The sequence below is a fragment of the Oncorhynchus kisutch genome, linkage group LG27, assembly GCF_002021735.2.
Source record: "Oncorhynchus kisutch isolate 150728-3 linkage group LG27, Okis_V2, whole genome shotgun sequence".
Lineage (NCBI taxonomy): Eukaryota > Metazoa > Chordata > Actinopteri > Salmoniformes > Salmonidae > Oncorhynchus > Oncorhynchus kisutch.
Genome location: NC_034200.2, coordinates 38,516,736 through 38,533,693, shown reverse-complemented (window position 1 = coordinate 38,533,693; position 16,958 = coordinate 38,516,736). Strand labels below are relative to the sequence as shown.

At 44.5% G+C, this 16,958-nt stretch overlaps 1 protein-coding gene across 1 annotated transcript in view; it reads left to right on the top strand.

Annotated features, from left to right (window-relative positions):
• fbxl7 (F-box and leucine-rich repeat protein 7) overlaps positions 1-16,958 on the top strand; it is an 85,742-nt gene that overhangs the window by 23,664 nt on the left and 45,120 nt on the right. Inside the window, exon 2 of the mRNA XM_020463347.2 lies at positions 3,227-3,316. Coding sequence (XP_020318936.1) covers positions 3,227-3,316 — 90 coding nt within the window. The remainder of the gene's footprint in view (positions 1-3,226; positions 3,317-16,958) is intronic.

Genomic DNA, 16,958 nt, shown 5'->3' with positions numbered 1-16,958 from the left:
ACTGATCTACACCGGGTCAACTGGTTCCAGATCACTGATCTACACCGGGTCAACTGGTTCCAGATCACTGATCTACACCGAGTCAAATGGTTCCAGATCACTGATCTACACTGTGTCAACTGGTTCCAGATCACTGATCTACACCTAGTCAACTGGTTCCAGATCACTGATCTACACCGGGTCAACTGGTTCCAGATCACTGATCTACACCGAGTCAAATGGTTCCAGATCACTGATCTACACCGGCTCAACTGGTTCCAGATCACTGATCTACACCGAGTCAAATGGTTCCAGATCACTGATCTACACCGGGTCAACTGGTTCCAGATCACTGATCTACACCGGGTCAACTGGTTCCAGATCACTGATCTACACCGAGTCAAATTGTTCCAGATCACTGATCTACACTGTGTCAACTGGTTCCAGATCACTGATCTACACCTAGTCAACTGGTTCCAGATCACTGATCTACACCGGGTCAACTGGTTCCAGATCACTGATCTACACCGAGTCAAATGGTTCCAGATCACTGATCTACACCGGGTCAAATGGTTCCAGATCACTGATCTACACCGGGTCAACTGGTTCCAGATCACTGATCTACACCTAGTCAAATGGTTCCAGATCACTGATCTACACTGTGTCAACTGGTTCCAGATCACTGATCTACACAGGGTCAACTAGTTCCAGATCACTGATCTACACCGGGACAACTGGTTCCAGATCACTGATCTACACCGGGTCAAATGGTTCCAGATCACCTATCGTACTACTATGGCTGACCCTGTAAAACAACACATTACACTGCACCTATCGTACTACTATGGCTGACCCTGTAAAAACAACACCTATCGTACTACTATGGCTGAACCTGTAAAACAACACATTACACTGCAGTAAAACAACACCTATCGTACTACTATGGCTGACCCTGTAAAACAACACCTATCGTACTACTATGGCTGACCCTGTAAAACAACACCTATCGTACTACTATGGCTGACCCTGTAAAACAACACATTACACTGCACCTATCGTACTACTATGGCTGACCCTGTAAAACAACACATTACACTGCACCTATCGTACTACTATGGCTGACCCTGTAAAACAACACCTATCGTACTACTATGGCTGACCCTGTAAAACAACACATTACACTGCACCTATCGTACTACTATGGCTGACCCTGTAAAACAACACATTACACTGCACCTATCGTACTACTATGGCTGACCCTGTAAAACAACACCTATCGTACTACTATGGCTGACCCTGTAAAACAACACATTACACTGCACCTATCTGCTGTATGTGACAATATAACATCGTATCTTAGTACTTCAGTTGTATTTGTGCAGAGTTTGTGGGCCACTTCTTTATAGTTTGAGACAGACGGAGCACGTTTTTGATCTCCACATTGCAAAACACTACGGACTATTCTGATAAAACAACAACAACATACGGACTATTCTGACAACAGGATGGACTGAGAAAGAGAGAGAGAAGGAGACAGGAATGTCACCTGGAAGTAATTCTGTGTAAAGGCCACTTCCTCATGTCCTCATGTCTGTCGGTCTTTGACTTCTCCCATATGTGGATATGCCTTGAAGGTAGAAGAGGCCTTATAGCCATTATAGAAGTAATGTAATGTAGAAGAGGCATTATAGCCATTATAGAAGCACTGTAATGTAATGTAGAAGAGGCCTTATAGCCATTATAGAAGCACTGTAATGGATAGTTTTATCATGTTAGAGGTGCAAGACTCTCACCTTTTATGGTGAAATGTAGCGAGGACTGTTTTGTTTGTGTTGTTAATGGGATTATAAACATGCTGCATAACTGACCTTAGATCCTGTAGTGTGTTTCAAATGGCACCGTGCTTTGAACCAGAGCCCACAAGGGGTGACTAGCCCTGTAGTGGATCCCATGACCTGTCATCTTTGAACCAGAGCCCACAAGGGGGACTAGCCCTGTAGTGGATCCCATGACCTGTCATCTTTGAACCAGAGCCCACAAGGGGGACTAGCCCTGTAGTGGATCCCATGACCTGTCATCTTTGAACCAGAGCCCACAAGGGGTGACTAGCCCTGTAGTGGATCCCATGACCTGTCATCTTTGAACCAGAGCCCACAAGGGGTGACTAGCCCTGTAGTGGATCCCATGACCTGTCATCTTTGAACCAGAGCCCACAAGGGGTGACTAGCCCTGTAGTGGATCCCATGACCTGTCATCTTTGAACCAGAGCCCACAAGGGGTGACTAGCCCTGTAGTGGATCCCATGACCTGTCATCTTTGAACCAGAGCCCACAGGGGGACTAGCCCTGCAGTGGATCCCATGACCTGTCATCTTTGAACCAGAGCCCACAGGGGGACTAGCCCTGCAGTGGATCCCATGACCTGTCATCTTTGAACCAGAGCCCACAGGGGGACTAGCCCTGTAGTGGATCCCATGACCTGTCATCTTTGAACCAGAGTCCACAGGGGGACTAGCCCTGTAGTGGATCTCAACCTGTCATCTCAGATGGAAACAACAAAGAGTTTATTCTTTAATGTTACAACTGTACCTGAACTGTCCACTACAATGCTTATGTATGTGTGTTAAAGTAATACCACATGATTTGACACATTACACCCCATTATACTGAATGCCCCGTTATACTGAATGCCCCGTTATACTGAATGCCCCGTTATACTGAATGCCCCGTTATACTTGATTTGGAATATGTTAATGTCAAGGTACAACCATCTATTTTCAAGTTGACATACGAGTGTCACTCGTTCAGCCTTAAACGGGATTCAAAATAATATGTCAGTTGCCTAAAAACAGATCTGGGTCCAGTCTACACTCTTAGAAAAAAGGGTTCTTAGACTGTTCCCATAGTAGAAAGCCTTTTTGATTCCAGATATAACCCTGTGGAAAGGGTTCTTAGGCTGTTCCCATAGTAGAAAGCCTTTTTGATTCCAGATATAACCCTGTGGAAAAGGTTCTTAGACTGTTCCCATAGTAGAAAGCCTTTTTGATTCCAGATATACCCCTCTGGAAAGGGTTCAACCTGGAATCAAATAGGATGTTAGTGACTTTGGTTTAAAACTGCTGAAAAGACTACTTGGTGTACCCGTCCGCTGTTGATTTTCGTGGGATTGTTTGCCTGTCTGGTTGGCTTTTTCGTGGTGTGTTCCACTGTGATACGTCCCGTCCTGATTTGGTCCTGTGTTCCTCTAGGTAAAGGCAGCTCCAGTATTTCCTCCGACCTGAGTTCAAGTACGGATCAGACGTCAACCAAAGCTCCCAAGAATGCAGCTACCAGCGAAGGTAGGGCATCTGGACCTCGTTAGGCCAAATCTGTTTACATGTTGTCTTTTTTCTCCCTCTCTTTTTCCTGCACTGTTGACTATTTTTGGACAAAACCAAGTTTTTTTTTGTTGAGAGATACTTTGTTGGAAAACAAACTGCCATCACTGCCGTTGTAAGCTGTTCTCAGTAAATTCTGGCCCTGTGGAGGGAGAATACTGACTCCAACTCTGTTGTTAACAGTAGAGTCTGGCCCTGCGGAGGGAGAATACTGACTCCAACTCTGTTGTTAACAGTAGAGTCTGGCCCTGCGGAGGGAGAATACTGACTCCAACTCTGTTGTTAACAGTAGAGTCTGGCCCTGCGGAGGGAGAATACTGACTCCAACTCTGTTGTTAACAGTAGAGTCTGGCCCTGCGGAGGGAGAATACTGACTCCAACTCTGTTGTTAACAGTAGAGTCTGGCCCTGCGGAGGGAGAATACTGACTCCAACTCTGTTGTTAACAGTAGAGTCTGGCCCTGCGGAGGGAGAATACTGACTCCAACTCTGTTGTTAACAGTAGAGTCTGGCCCTGCGGAGGGAGAATACTGACTCCAACTCTGTTGTTAACAGTAGAGTCTGGCCCTGCGGAGTGAGAATACTGACTCCAACTCTGTTGTTAACAGTAGAGTCTGGCCCTGCGGAGGGAGAATACTGACTCCAACTCTGTTGTTAACAGTAGAGTCTGGCCCTGTGGAGGGAGAATACTGACTCCAACTCTGTTGTTAACAGTAGAGTCTGGCCCTGCGGAGGGAGAATACTGACTCCAACTCTGTTGTTAACAGTAAATTCTGGCCCTGCGGAGGGAGAATACTGACTCCAACTCTGTTGTTAACAGTAGAGTCTGGCCCTGTGGAGGGAGAATACTGACTCCAACTCTGTTGTTAACAGTAGAGTCTGGCCCTGAGGAGGGAGAATACTGACTCCAACTCTGTTGTTAACAGTAGAGTCTGGCCCTGCGGAGTGAGAATACTGACTCCAACTCTGTTGTTAACAGTAGAGTCTGGCCCTGCGGAGGGAGAATACTGACTCCAACTCTGTTGTTAACAGTAGAGTCTGGCCCTGTGGAGGGAGAATACTGACTCCAACTCTGTTGTTAACAGTAGAGTCTGGCCCTGCGGAGGGAGAATACTGACTCCAACTCTGTTGTTAACAGTAAATTCTGGCCCTGCGGAGGGAGAATACTGACTCCAACTCTGTTGTTAACAGTAGAGTCTGGCCCTGTGGAGGGAGAATACTGACTCCAACTCTGTTGTTAACAGTAGAGTCTGGCCCTGAGGAGGGAGAATACTGACTCCAACTCTGTTGTTAACAGTAGAGTCTGGCCCTGCGGAGGGAGAATACTGACTCCAACTCTGTTGTTAACAGTAGAGTCTGGCCCTGCGGAGGGAGAATACTGACTCCAACTCTGTTGTTAACAGTAGAGTCTGGCCCTGCGGAGGGAGAATACTGACTCCAACTCTGTTGTTAACAGTAGAGTCTGGCCCTGCGGAGGGAGAATACTGACTCCAACTCTGTTGTTAACAGTAGAGTCTGGCCCTGCGTAGGGAGAATACTGACTCCAACTCTGTTGTTAACAGTAGAGTCTGGCCCTGCGGAGGGAGAATACTGACTCCAACTCTGTTGTTAACAGTAGAGTCTGGCCCTGCGGAGGGAGAATACTGACTCCAACTCTGTTGTTAACAGTAGAGTCTGGCCCTGCGGAGGGAGAATACTGACTCCAACTCTTTTGTTAACAGTAGAGTCTGGCCCTGCGGAGGGAGAATACTGACTCCAACTCTGTTGTTAACAGTAGAGTCTGGCCCTGCGGAGGGAGAATACTGACTCCAACTCTGTGGTGCTGCTTTGGAAAGAGAGAGAGAGTGTGTAGAGTGTGTGTGTACCAGCGTGTGTCTGTGGAAGGGAGGAGAGATGAGAACTGTTTCCCAAGATTAGAAGAGGCGTCTGCCTGTCTGCCTGTCTGCCTGTATGCCTGTATGCCTGTCTGCCTGTCTGCCTGTCTGTCTGTCTATTCTGCTTCAGCCCACACTCTCTCTCACACACACACACACACACACACACACACACACACACACACACACACACACACACACACACACACACACACACACACACACACACACACACACACACACACACACACACTGAACTTCCAGCCGCCAAAATAATAGCAGGGAGGGCTGTCCTCTCCTCTCTAAAATAACAATGGTGTAGCAAGGCCAAAACGGCCTGTATTCTAGAGAAGGCACCCTCAGCACTGACCCGTGGTGACTGTGGTCTTGGCCTGTGGCTCCAATTCAGCCACAAAATGGCGACTGTTTCAGGCTTGTAAGCTACTTACAACTGTAGCTATCAGGAATGGATTCCCAACGTGGAAAAAAAAACTGGCTTAAATGAGGTCATAAAACATTTTCTAACCAGTTTCCATTCGAACACTTGCGCCCCAGGATCAAATGGAGTGGCTAGCGAGATTTGGTTCCTTCACAAGATTAAAGTGGCTGTAGCTAATAGCGCTCTGCCAGGAGTAAATCAGCAGATAAACTATCATCCATCTCCACGAGCTAAGATGGAACATTTGGGGAATGGCAGCAATTGCAACATAGGCAATGTGTGACCTGATTAGAGCTCTCTGTGAGAGAACATTGATGGGCTCTATTGAAATGGCCGTGTGTGACCTGGTTAGAGCTCTCTGTGAGAGAATATTGATGGGCTCTATTGAAATGGCCGTGTGTGACCTGGTTAGAGCTCTCTGTGAGAGAACATTGATGGGCTCTATTGAAATGGCCGTGTGTGACCTGGTTAGAGCTCTCTGTGAGAGAATATTGATGGGCTCTATTGAAATGGCCGTGTGTGACCTGGTTAGAGCTCTCTGTGAGAGAACATTGATGGGCTCTATTGAAATGGCCGTGTGTGACCTGGTTAGAGCTCTCTGTGAGAGAACATTGATGGGCTCTATTGAAATGGCCGTGTGTGACCTGGTTAGAGCTCTCTGTGAGAGAACATTGATGGGCTCTATTGAAATGGCCGTGTGTGACCTGGTTAGTGCTCTCTGTGAGAGAACATTGATGGGCTCTATTGAAATGGCCGTGTGTGACCTGGTTAGAGCTCTCTGTGAGAGAACATTGATGGGCTCTATTGAAATGGCTGTGTGTGACCTGGTTAGAGCTCTCTGTGAGAGAACATTGATGGGCTCTATTGAAATGGCCGTGTGTGACCTGGTTAGAGCTCTCTGTGAGAGAACATTGATGGACTCTATTGAAATGGCCGTGTGTGACCTGGTTAGAGCTCTCTGTGAGAGAACATTGATGGGCTCTATTGAAATGGCCGTGTGTGACCTGGTTAGAGCTCTCTGTGAGAGAACATTGATGGGCTCTATTGAAATGGCTGTGTGTGACCTGGTTAGAGCTCTCTGTGAGAGAACATCGATGAGTTCTATTGAAATGGCCGTGTGTGACCTGGTTAGAGCTCTCTGTGAGATAACATTGATGAGTTCTATTGAAATGGCCGTGTGTGACCTGGTTAGAGCTCTCTGTGAGATAACATTGATGAGTTCTATTGAAATGGCCGTGTGTGACCTGGTTAGAGCTCTCTGTGAGAGAACATTGATGGGCTCTATTGAAATGGCTGTGTGTGACCTGGTTAGAGCTCTCTGTGAGATAACATTGATGAGTTCTATTGAAATGGCCGTGTGTGACCTGGTTAGAGCTCTCTGTGAGATAACATTGATGAGTTCTATTGAAATGGCCGTGTGTGACCTGGTTAGAGCTCTCTGTGAGAGAACATTGATGAGTTCTATTGAAATGGCCGTGTGTGTGTAAAACAAGATCTAAAGTATGCAGAAAATATAATAGACATATACATTTTTCAATAAGATCACATTTGAGAACTAACAATCACCAAAATAAAAGCTGGACAGTCAGGGAGAATCTCAAATTCCAAAGAATTATGCATTGAGGAGTATTTTTGTCATGGCATGGGGCCCCCATTGATTTTGTTATAATGTTGGACTCACTCAGATAGCATAAGGCATGGCAGAAATGTGTAGAATTGCAGGAAATTAGCTTTAAAACAGCAACAAAAAATTGGTGCCCATGGCCATGCCCCATCACCTACGCCTCGTTTTGATCCAGAAAAAAACTGTGATGGGCTCTTTTGAAATGGCAGTGTGTGGCCTGGTTAGAGCACTCTGTGAGATAACATTGTTCCTAGTGGGGCCTCTCCTTTCACCGTTGCCCTTGTGATAAACCTCAAAGGATATGTGTGTGTGTGTGTGTGTGTGTGTGTGTGTGTGTGTGTGTGTGTGTGTGTGTGTGTGTGTGTGTGTGTGTGTGTGTGTGTGTGTGTGTGTGTGTGTGTGTGTGTGTGTGTGATGTGCAGTTCGCAAACGATTCGTTCTTTTTGAACAATTCTTTTTACTGACTCGAGAGTCATGATTCGTTTTTTTCTGAGTGACTCATTCATTTTAGTTATTGGTTTGACCTGCTAGTGCTGGCCCAATGAGTCCTACAGCAGTATTCATACACACTCCATCCGCTCAGTGGCTCCAGAGACTTGCTTCCAGGGCCTGCCCAGTAGGCAGGATGAGGCGGCTGCCTATTGCGGCAGATTGACGAGGGTGGCATACACTCCCCTGTAAGGGCGGTAGTGTCGCACAGCAGTTCGCAAAATATATTGTGCTTTATATCTGTATCTATCTGTATCTATATATTTTAATCAGTGTTTACCTTTATCCATCCTGGAAACTGTATTTAAGTCGCATTATGATCCTTGGGGATAGTGACATAGAAATATAAACTATTCAAACGTCGAATTCAACAATGTTATTATTGTAATGGCTGTTGGTGGAAGAAGGTGAAGCGTGGTGCAGCGTGTTCATCATTATTTAATAGAACAGAACACTGAATGACAAAACAACCACGAGAAACAGTTCTGTCTGGTGCTAAACACAAAAAAACAGAAAGTAACTACCCACCAACACTCAGGTGGGAAAAAAGGCTGCCTAAGTATGGTTCTCAATCAGAGAGAACGATAGACAGCTGCCTCTGATTGAGAACCACACCCGGGCCAAACAAAGAAATCCAAAACATAGAAAATGAACATAGAATGCCCACCCTAGTCACACCCTGGCCTAACCAAAATAGATAATAAAAGCCTCTCTATGGCGTGACAATTGTGATGTTGGAACTGTGTCAACTCGAGGAACATGTGTATTGAACAGTCAACCGGTAGCTTGTTCCAGGAAATGGGTCGTAGTAAGAAATAAAATAAAAAGAGGTTGACCGCAACTTGACCATGTCTGTATGCTCACACAATGGACTCGACTCATTTAAGGTCATTCGGAGTAACGTAACACACCCAGACCAGCTCAGTGGTCAGTCCAGTTTTCTTATTTTCTGTGTGTTCAAATATTGTGACCTTACATCAGATTTGTACACTTGGCACAACTTCTCTCTGCACTTGAGTCTGTGTTCCAGTTCACTGCTATGATTTCATTCACATTCCTCAAATACTTGTTCAGTATAGGAAGGAGTCAGAAATAGAGCCAATTTCCCTCAAAGGAGTCAATATCTTATGTGCCTCTTGAACTCCGCTAATATTGGCCACGTGGCATTTAAAGCCATTTGGAGTAACGTAACAAAATGGACTAGGCTCATTTAAGGTCATTAGCAGTAGTGTGACACAATGGACTAGGCTCATTTAAGGTCATTAGCAGTAATGTGACACAATGGACTCGACTCATTTAAGGTCATTCGGAGTAACGTAACACAATGGACTAGGCTCATTTAAGGTCATTCGGAGTAACGTAACACAATGGACTAGGCTCATTGGCAGTTGTGCTGTAATAGTGAGGGATATTTTCTTTACCGTTTTTTTACCCGCGTTTTTTTTGGGGGGAACTGTGTGTTTTTGGGGGGGAACTGTGTGTTTTTTGGGGGGGAACTGTGGTTTTTAGGGGAAACTGTGTGATTTTTGGGGGAATTGTGTGTTTTTTTTGGGGGGGGGACTGTGTGGTTGATTTTGCGGAACAGTCAACGTACAACAGATAGCAGAAAATGCATTTGCCAAATGTAGAATGTAAAACCTGCAGGTACAGTGCAGTCGGAAAGTATTCAGACCCCACGTTTTGTTACGTTACAGCCTTCTTCTAAAATGGATGACATTTTTTTCCCCCCTCATCAATCTATACACAGTACCTCATAATGACAAAGCAAAAACAGGTTTTTATACATTTTAGCAAATTTACTACAAATAAAAACCGAAATATTACATTTACGTAAGTATTCAGACCCTTTACTCAGTACTTTGTTGACCTTTGACAGCGATTACAGCCTCCAGTCTTCTTGGGTATGACGCTACAAGCTTGGCACACTTGTATTAGGGGAGTTTCTCCCATTAATCTCTGCAGATCCTCTCAAGCTCTGTCTGGTTGGATGGGGAGCGTCGCTGCACAGCTTTTTTCAGGTTTCTCCAGAGATTAAAAAAAATATATATTTCACCTTTATTTAACCAGGTAAGCAAGTTGAGAAGAAGTTCTCATTTACAATTGCGACCTGGCCAAGATAAAGCAAAGCATTTCGACACATACAACAACACAGAGTTACACATGGAGTAAAACAAACATACAGTCAATAATACAGTAGAAAATAAGTCTATATACAATGTGAGTAAATGAGGTGAGATAAGGGAGGTAAAGGCAAAAGAAGGCCATGGTGCGAAGTAAATACAATATAGCAAGTAAAACACTGGAATGGTAGATTTGCAGTGGAAGAATGTGCAAAGTAGAGATGGAAATAATGGGGTGCAGAGGAGCAAAATAAATAAATACAGTAGGGGGAGAGGTAGTTGTTTGGGCTAAATTATAGATGGGCTATGTACAGGTTCAGTAATCTGTGAGCTGCTCTGACAGCTGGTGCTTAAAGCTAGTAGGGAGATAAGTGTTTCCAGTTTCAGAGATTTTTGTAGTTCGTTCCAGTCATTGGCAGCAGAGAATTGGAAGGAGAGGCGGCCAAAGGAAGAATTGGTTTTGGGGGTGACCAGAGAGATATACCTGCTGGAGCGCGTGCTACTGGTAGGTGTGGCTATGGTGACCAGCGAGCTGCGATAAGGGGGGACTTTACCTAGCAGGGTCTTGTAGATGACCTGGAGCCAGTGGGTTTGGCGACGAGTATGAAGCGAGGGCCAGCCAACGAGAGCGTACAGGTTGCAGTGGTGGGTAGTATATGGGGCTTTGGTGACAAAACGGATTGCACTGTGATAGACTGCATCCAATTTATTGAGTAGAGTATTGGAGGTTATTTTGTAAATGACATCGCCGAAGTCGAGGATCGGTAGGATGGTCAGTTTTACAAGGGTATGTTTGGCAGCATGAGTGAAGGATGCTTTGTTGCGAAATAGGAAGCCAATTCTAGATTTAACTTTGGATTGGAGATGTTTAATGTGAGTCTGGAAGGAGAGTTTACAGTCTAACCAGACACCTAGGTATTTGTATGATGTCCACATATTCTAAGTCAGAACCGTCCAGAGTAGTGATGTTGGACGGGCGAGCAGGTGCAGGCAGCGATCGGTTGAAGAGCATGCATTTAGTTTTACTTGCATTTACGAGCAATTGGAGGCCAGGGAAGGAGAGTTGTATGGCATTGAAGCTTGTCTGGAGGGTTGTTAACACAGTGTCCAAAGATGGGCCAGAAGTATACAGAATGGTGTCATCTGCGTAGAGGTGGATCAGAGACTCACCAGCAGCAAGAGCGACATCATTGATGTATACAGAGAAGAGAGTCGGTCCAAGAATTGAACCCTGAGTCACCCCCATAGAGACAGCCAGAGGCCCGGACAACAGGCCCTCTGATTTGACACACTGAACTCTATCAGAGAAAGCTTTTTTTTTAAATAACCAAGCATCCTCTACTGACGGGATGAGGTCAATATCCTTCCAGGATACCCTGGCCAGGTCAATTAGAAAGGCCTGCTTTGACAGTGATGAGTGGAGGTCGTTTGACCTCTGACCCATTACGGATGCAGGCAATGAGGCTGTGATCGCTAAGATCTTGGTTGAAAACAGCAGAGGTGTAGGCTGATATCTATGAGGGTGCCCGTGTTTATGGCTTTGGGGAGGTACCTGGTAGGTACATTTAATAATTTGTGTGAGATTGAGGGTATCAAGCTTAGATTGTAGGATGGCTGGGTTGTTAAGCATGTTCCAGTTTAGGTCGCCTAGCAGCACGAGCTCCGAAGATAGATGGGGGGCAATCAGTTCACATATGGTGTCCAGAGCACAGCTGGGGACAGATGATGGTCTATAGCAGGCGGCAACGGTGAGAGACTTGTTTTTAGAGAGGTGGATTTTTAAAAGTAAAAGTTCAAATTGTTTGGGTACAGACCTGGATAGTAGGACAGAACTCTGCAGGCTATCTCTGTAGTAGGTTGCAACACCACCCCCTTTGGCCGTTCTATCTTGTCTGAAAATGTTGTAGTTAGGGATGAAGATTTCAGTTTGAATCGGGTTCAAGTCTGGGCTCTGGCTGGGCCACTCAAGGACATTCAGAGACTTGTCCCGAAGCCACTACTGCGTTGTCTTGACTGTGTGCTTAGAGTCGTTGTCCTGTTGGAAGGTGAACCTTTGCCCCAGTCTGAGGTCCTGAGTGCTCTGGAGCAAGTTTTCATCAAGGATCTCTCTGTACTTTCCTCCCTTCATCTTTCCGTCGATCCTGACTAGTCTCCAAGTCCCTGCCGCTGAAAAACATCCCAACGGCATGATGCTGCCACCACCATGCTTCACAGTAGAGATGGTGCCAGGTTTCGCCCAGACTTGAAGCTTGGCAAAGAGTTCAATCTTGGTTTCATCAGACCAGAGAATCTTGTTTCTCATAGTCTGAGAGTCCTTTTGGTGCCTTTTGGCAAACTCCAAGCTGGCTGTCATGTGCCTTTTACTGAGGAGTGGCTTCCATCTGGCCACTCTACCATAAAGGCCTGGTGGTGTGCTGCAGAAATGGTTGTCCTCCCTGTCACCTCCCCGACCAAGGTCCTTCTCCCCGACCAAGGCCCTTCTCCCCTGATTGCTTGGTTTGGCCGGGCGGACAGCTCTAGGAAGAGTCTTGGTGGTTCCAAACTTCTTCCATTTAAGAATGGAAGCCACTGTGTTCTTGTGGTCTTTAAATGCTGCAGAAATGTTTTGGTTCCATTCAGATCTGTGCCTCGACACAATCCTGTCTCGGAGCTGTATGGACAATTCCTTCAACCTCATAGCTTGGTTTTTGCTCTGACATGCACTGTCAACTGTGGGACCTTGTATAGACAGGTGTGTGCATTTCCAAATCATGTCCAATCAATTGAATTTACCACAGGTGGACTCCAATAAAGTTGTAGAAAAAGCTGGAAGAAAAGCTCAATTTCTAGTCTCATAGTCAGGTATTATGTGTTGATTAATGAGGATTTTTTTTTATTTAATCAATTTTAGAATAAGGCTGTAACGTAAGAAAATGTGGAAAAAGTCAAGGGTTCTGTACTGTAGCATACCATGGTAATGGTCAATGTCATTGGGTGTGTAAAGATGGTTACCGTAAGCTTGACGTCAGTTGTCATTACTGATTATAACATCACTAAAGTCACTATTATGATAGCATTATGAAGGCTTTATAACATAAGTTGTACTGTACACAAAATGGATGGAAAATAGAGCAACAAGGTCATAAGCTCTATGGTATTACTACAATCCTAAACCTCTATCTCAATCTGTGTGAAACCCTCGTAAAAACAACGCAACTAAAGAAGCGTAGCTTCTCCATTTATGGTTATAAAATGTACAGATGAAATTTGCCCGCACGATGTAAATGTACTATCGCACAGGAATGCTTTATAAATCGACTTCGTAGGTCGCAAGGCCAAACGTAAACCTAATTTAACACCAGCCAACCAACCTCTGAAGACCACATGGAAAGACAGTTAACAAACAGTACCTTCAACCTGTAATGTCCCCACTCATTGCTTCATGTCTATGGTCTGTCCAAGAAACACATTCTACAGCTGCATACCTTTGTGACATCAGCTGAAGGGCTTTATAAATACATTTGATTGATTGATTGATACCTCACACGTCATGGGTACATCCCAAATGACACCCTATTCCCTATATAGTGCACTAGTTTTGACTAGAGCCCTATGACACCCTATCCCTATATAGTGCACTACTTTAGCCCGTAGCTCTATGGCACCCTATTCCCTATATAGTGCACTACTTTAGCCCGTAGCCCTATGGCACCCTATTCCCTACATTGTTGTAATGGTTTTCTTTAGGTGAAGTAGAGGCGGACCAAAATGCAGCGTGGTTGTTATTCATTGTTCTTTAATAAAGAAACTGTACGAATAAACTAACAAAACAACAAACGTGCAAAAACCTAAAACAGTCCTAACTGGTGCAAAACACAGAGACAGGAACAATCACCCACAAACACACAGTGAAACCCAGGCTACCTAAATATGGTTCCCAATCAGAGACAATGACTAACACCTGCCTCTGATTGAGAACCATATCAGGCCAGACATAGAAATAGACAAACAAGACATCCAACATAGAATGCCCACTCAGATCACACCCTGACCAACCAAAACATAGAAACATACAAAGCAAACTATGGTCAGGGTGTGACAATAGTGCACTACTTCTGACCTGAGCCCTATGGCACCCTATTCCCTACAAAGTGCACTACTTCTGACCTGAGCCCTATGGCACTCTATTCCCTATATATAGTGCACTAGTTTTGACCAGAGCCCTATGGCACTTTATATGAAATAGGTAGGGTGCCATTTGGGATACAATTCATATGATGGTTTTCAACAGAACTCCTGAGGCTTGTGGGGATGAGCGCTCAGTTACTATGGCAGCCACAAATTGCAGTATTTAGGATCTGAGAGTTTACTAAGCGTGTCAATTGTGTGCAAACTCTGTCCATAGGCCTTGAGGATTGTGAGCAGGTGTTAGTTCGGTCTCAACACTGAGAGACACCAAGGGACAGATTTCCTAAGCGCTTGCACTTTGGACTAAGAAAATAAAAAATATGAGATAAAGATTTTAACAACAACAAAAAAAGATTTACCCCAAAATACATCATTTCAATGTGATCAAGACAAAGGAGATGATTGTGGACTACAGGAAAAAGAGGACCGAGCACACCCCCATTCTCATCTACGGGGCTGTAGTGGAGCAGGGTGAGAGCTTCAAGTTCCTTGGGGTCCACATCACCAGGAAACTAACATGGTCCAAGCACACCAAGACAGTCGTGAAGAGGGCAGAAAAGATTTGGCATTTGTCCTCAGATCCTCAAAAGGTTTTACAGCTGCACCATCGAGAGCATCCTGACGGGTTGCATCACAAAAAAAAAGGTCTACACCTGTTGTATTCAGCATTTCACTGTAAGGTCTACTACATCTGTTGTATTCGGCGCATGTGACAACATTTGATTTGATTTGATTCAAATGGTTTTATTCGCTCTGTATCAATCCAAATCCAGAGTTGTCTAAAAGGAGAGAAATGGTCCAAATGTAAAAGTATTTCTACAGTCTCTTTCTCTGTTATTAATTTGGGGACTTCAGGTGAATAACCATAGAGATATATGGACTTCGGGGGCTTCAGGTGAATAACTGTAGAGATATATGGACTTCGGGGGCTTCAGGTGAATAACTGTAGAGATATATGGACTTCGGGGGCTTCAGGTGAATAACTGTAGAGATATATGGACTTCAGGTGAATAACCTTAGAGATATATGGACTTCAGGGGCTTGAGGTGAATTACTGTAGAGATATATTGACTTCGGGGGCTTCAGGTGAATAACTGTAGAGATATATGGACTTCAGGGGCTTCAGGTGAATAACTGTAGAGATATATGGGCTTCAGGGGCTTCAGGTGAATAACTGTAGAGATATATGGACTTTAGGGGCTTCATGTGAATAACTGTAGAGATGTATGGGCTTCAGGGGCTTCAGGTGAATAACTGTAGAGATACAGTGCCTTGCGAATGTATTCGGCCCCCTTGAACTTTGCGACCTTTTGCCACATTTCAGGCTTCAAACATAAAGATATAAAACTGTATTTTTTTGTGAAGAATCAACAACAAGTGGGACACAATCATGAAGTGGAACGACATTTATTGTATATTTCAAACTTTTTTAACAAATCAAAAACTGAAAAATTGGCCGTGCAAAATTATTCAGCCCCCTTAAGTTAATACTTTGTAGCGCCACCTTTTGCTGCGATTACAGCTGTAAGTCGCTTGGGGTATGTCTCTATCAGTTTTGCACATCGAGAGACTGAAGTTTTTCTCATTCCTCCTTGCAAAACAGCTCGAGCTCAGTGAGGTTGGATGGAGAGCATTTGTGAACAGCAGTTTTCAGTTCTTTCCACAGATTCTCGATTGGATTCAGGTCTGCACTTTGTCTTGGCCATTCTAACACCTGGATATGTTTATTTTTGAACCATTCCATTGTAGATTTTGCTATATGTTTTGGATCATTGTCTTGTTGGAAGACAAATCTCCATCCCAGTCTCAGGTCTTTTGCAGACTCCATCAGGTTTTCTTCCAGAATGGTCCTGTATTTGGCTCCATCCATCTTCCAATCAATTTTAACCGTCTTCCCTGTCCCTGCTGAAGAAAAGCAGGCCCAAACCATGATGCTGCCCAAACCATGGTGATGAGCTGTGTTGCTTTTACGCCAAACATAACGTTTTGCATTGTTGCCAAAAAGTTCAATTTTGGTTTCATCTGACCAGAGCACCTTCTTCCACATGTTTGGTGTGTCTCCCAGGTGGCTTGTGGCAAACTTTAAACTACACTTTTTATGGATATCTTTAAGAAATGGCTTTCTTCTTGCCACTCTTCCATAAAGGCCAGATTTGTGCAATATACGACTGATTGTTGTCCTATGGACAGAGTCTCCTACCTCAGCTATAGATCTCTGCAGTTCATCCAGAGTGATCATGGGCCTCTTGGCTGCATCTCTGATCAGTCTTCTCCTTGTATGAGCTGAAAGTTTAGAGGGACGGCCAGGTCTTGGTAGATTTGCAGTGGTCTGATACTCCTTCCATTTCAATATTATCGCTTGCACAGTGCTCCTTGGGATGTTTAAAGCTTGGGAAATCTTTTTGTATCCAAATCCGGCTTTAAACATCTTCACAGCAGTATCTCGGACCTGCCTGGTGTGTTCCTTGTTCTTCATGATGCTCTCTGCGCTTTTAACGGACCTCTGAGACTATCACAGTGCAGGTGCATTTATACGGAGACTTGATTACACACAGGTGGATTGTATTTATCCTCATTAGTCATTTAGGTCAACATTGGATCATTCAGAGATCCTGACTGAACTTCTGGAGAGAGTTTGCTGCACTGAAAGTAAAGGGGCTGAATAATTTTGCACGCCCAATTTTTTAGTTTTTGATTTGTTAAAAGAGTTTGAAATATCCAATAAATGTCGTTCCACTTCATGATTGTGTCCCACTTGTTGTTGATTCTTCACAAAAAAATACAGTTTTATATCTTTATGTTTGAAGCCTGAAATGTGGCAAAAGGTCGCAAAGTTCAAGGGGGCCGAATACTTTCGCAAGGCACTGTATATGGACTTCAGGGGCTTCAGG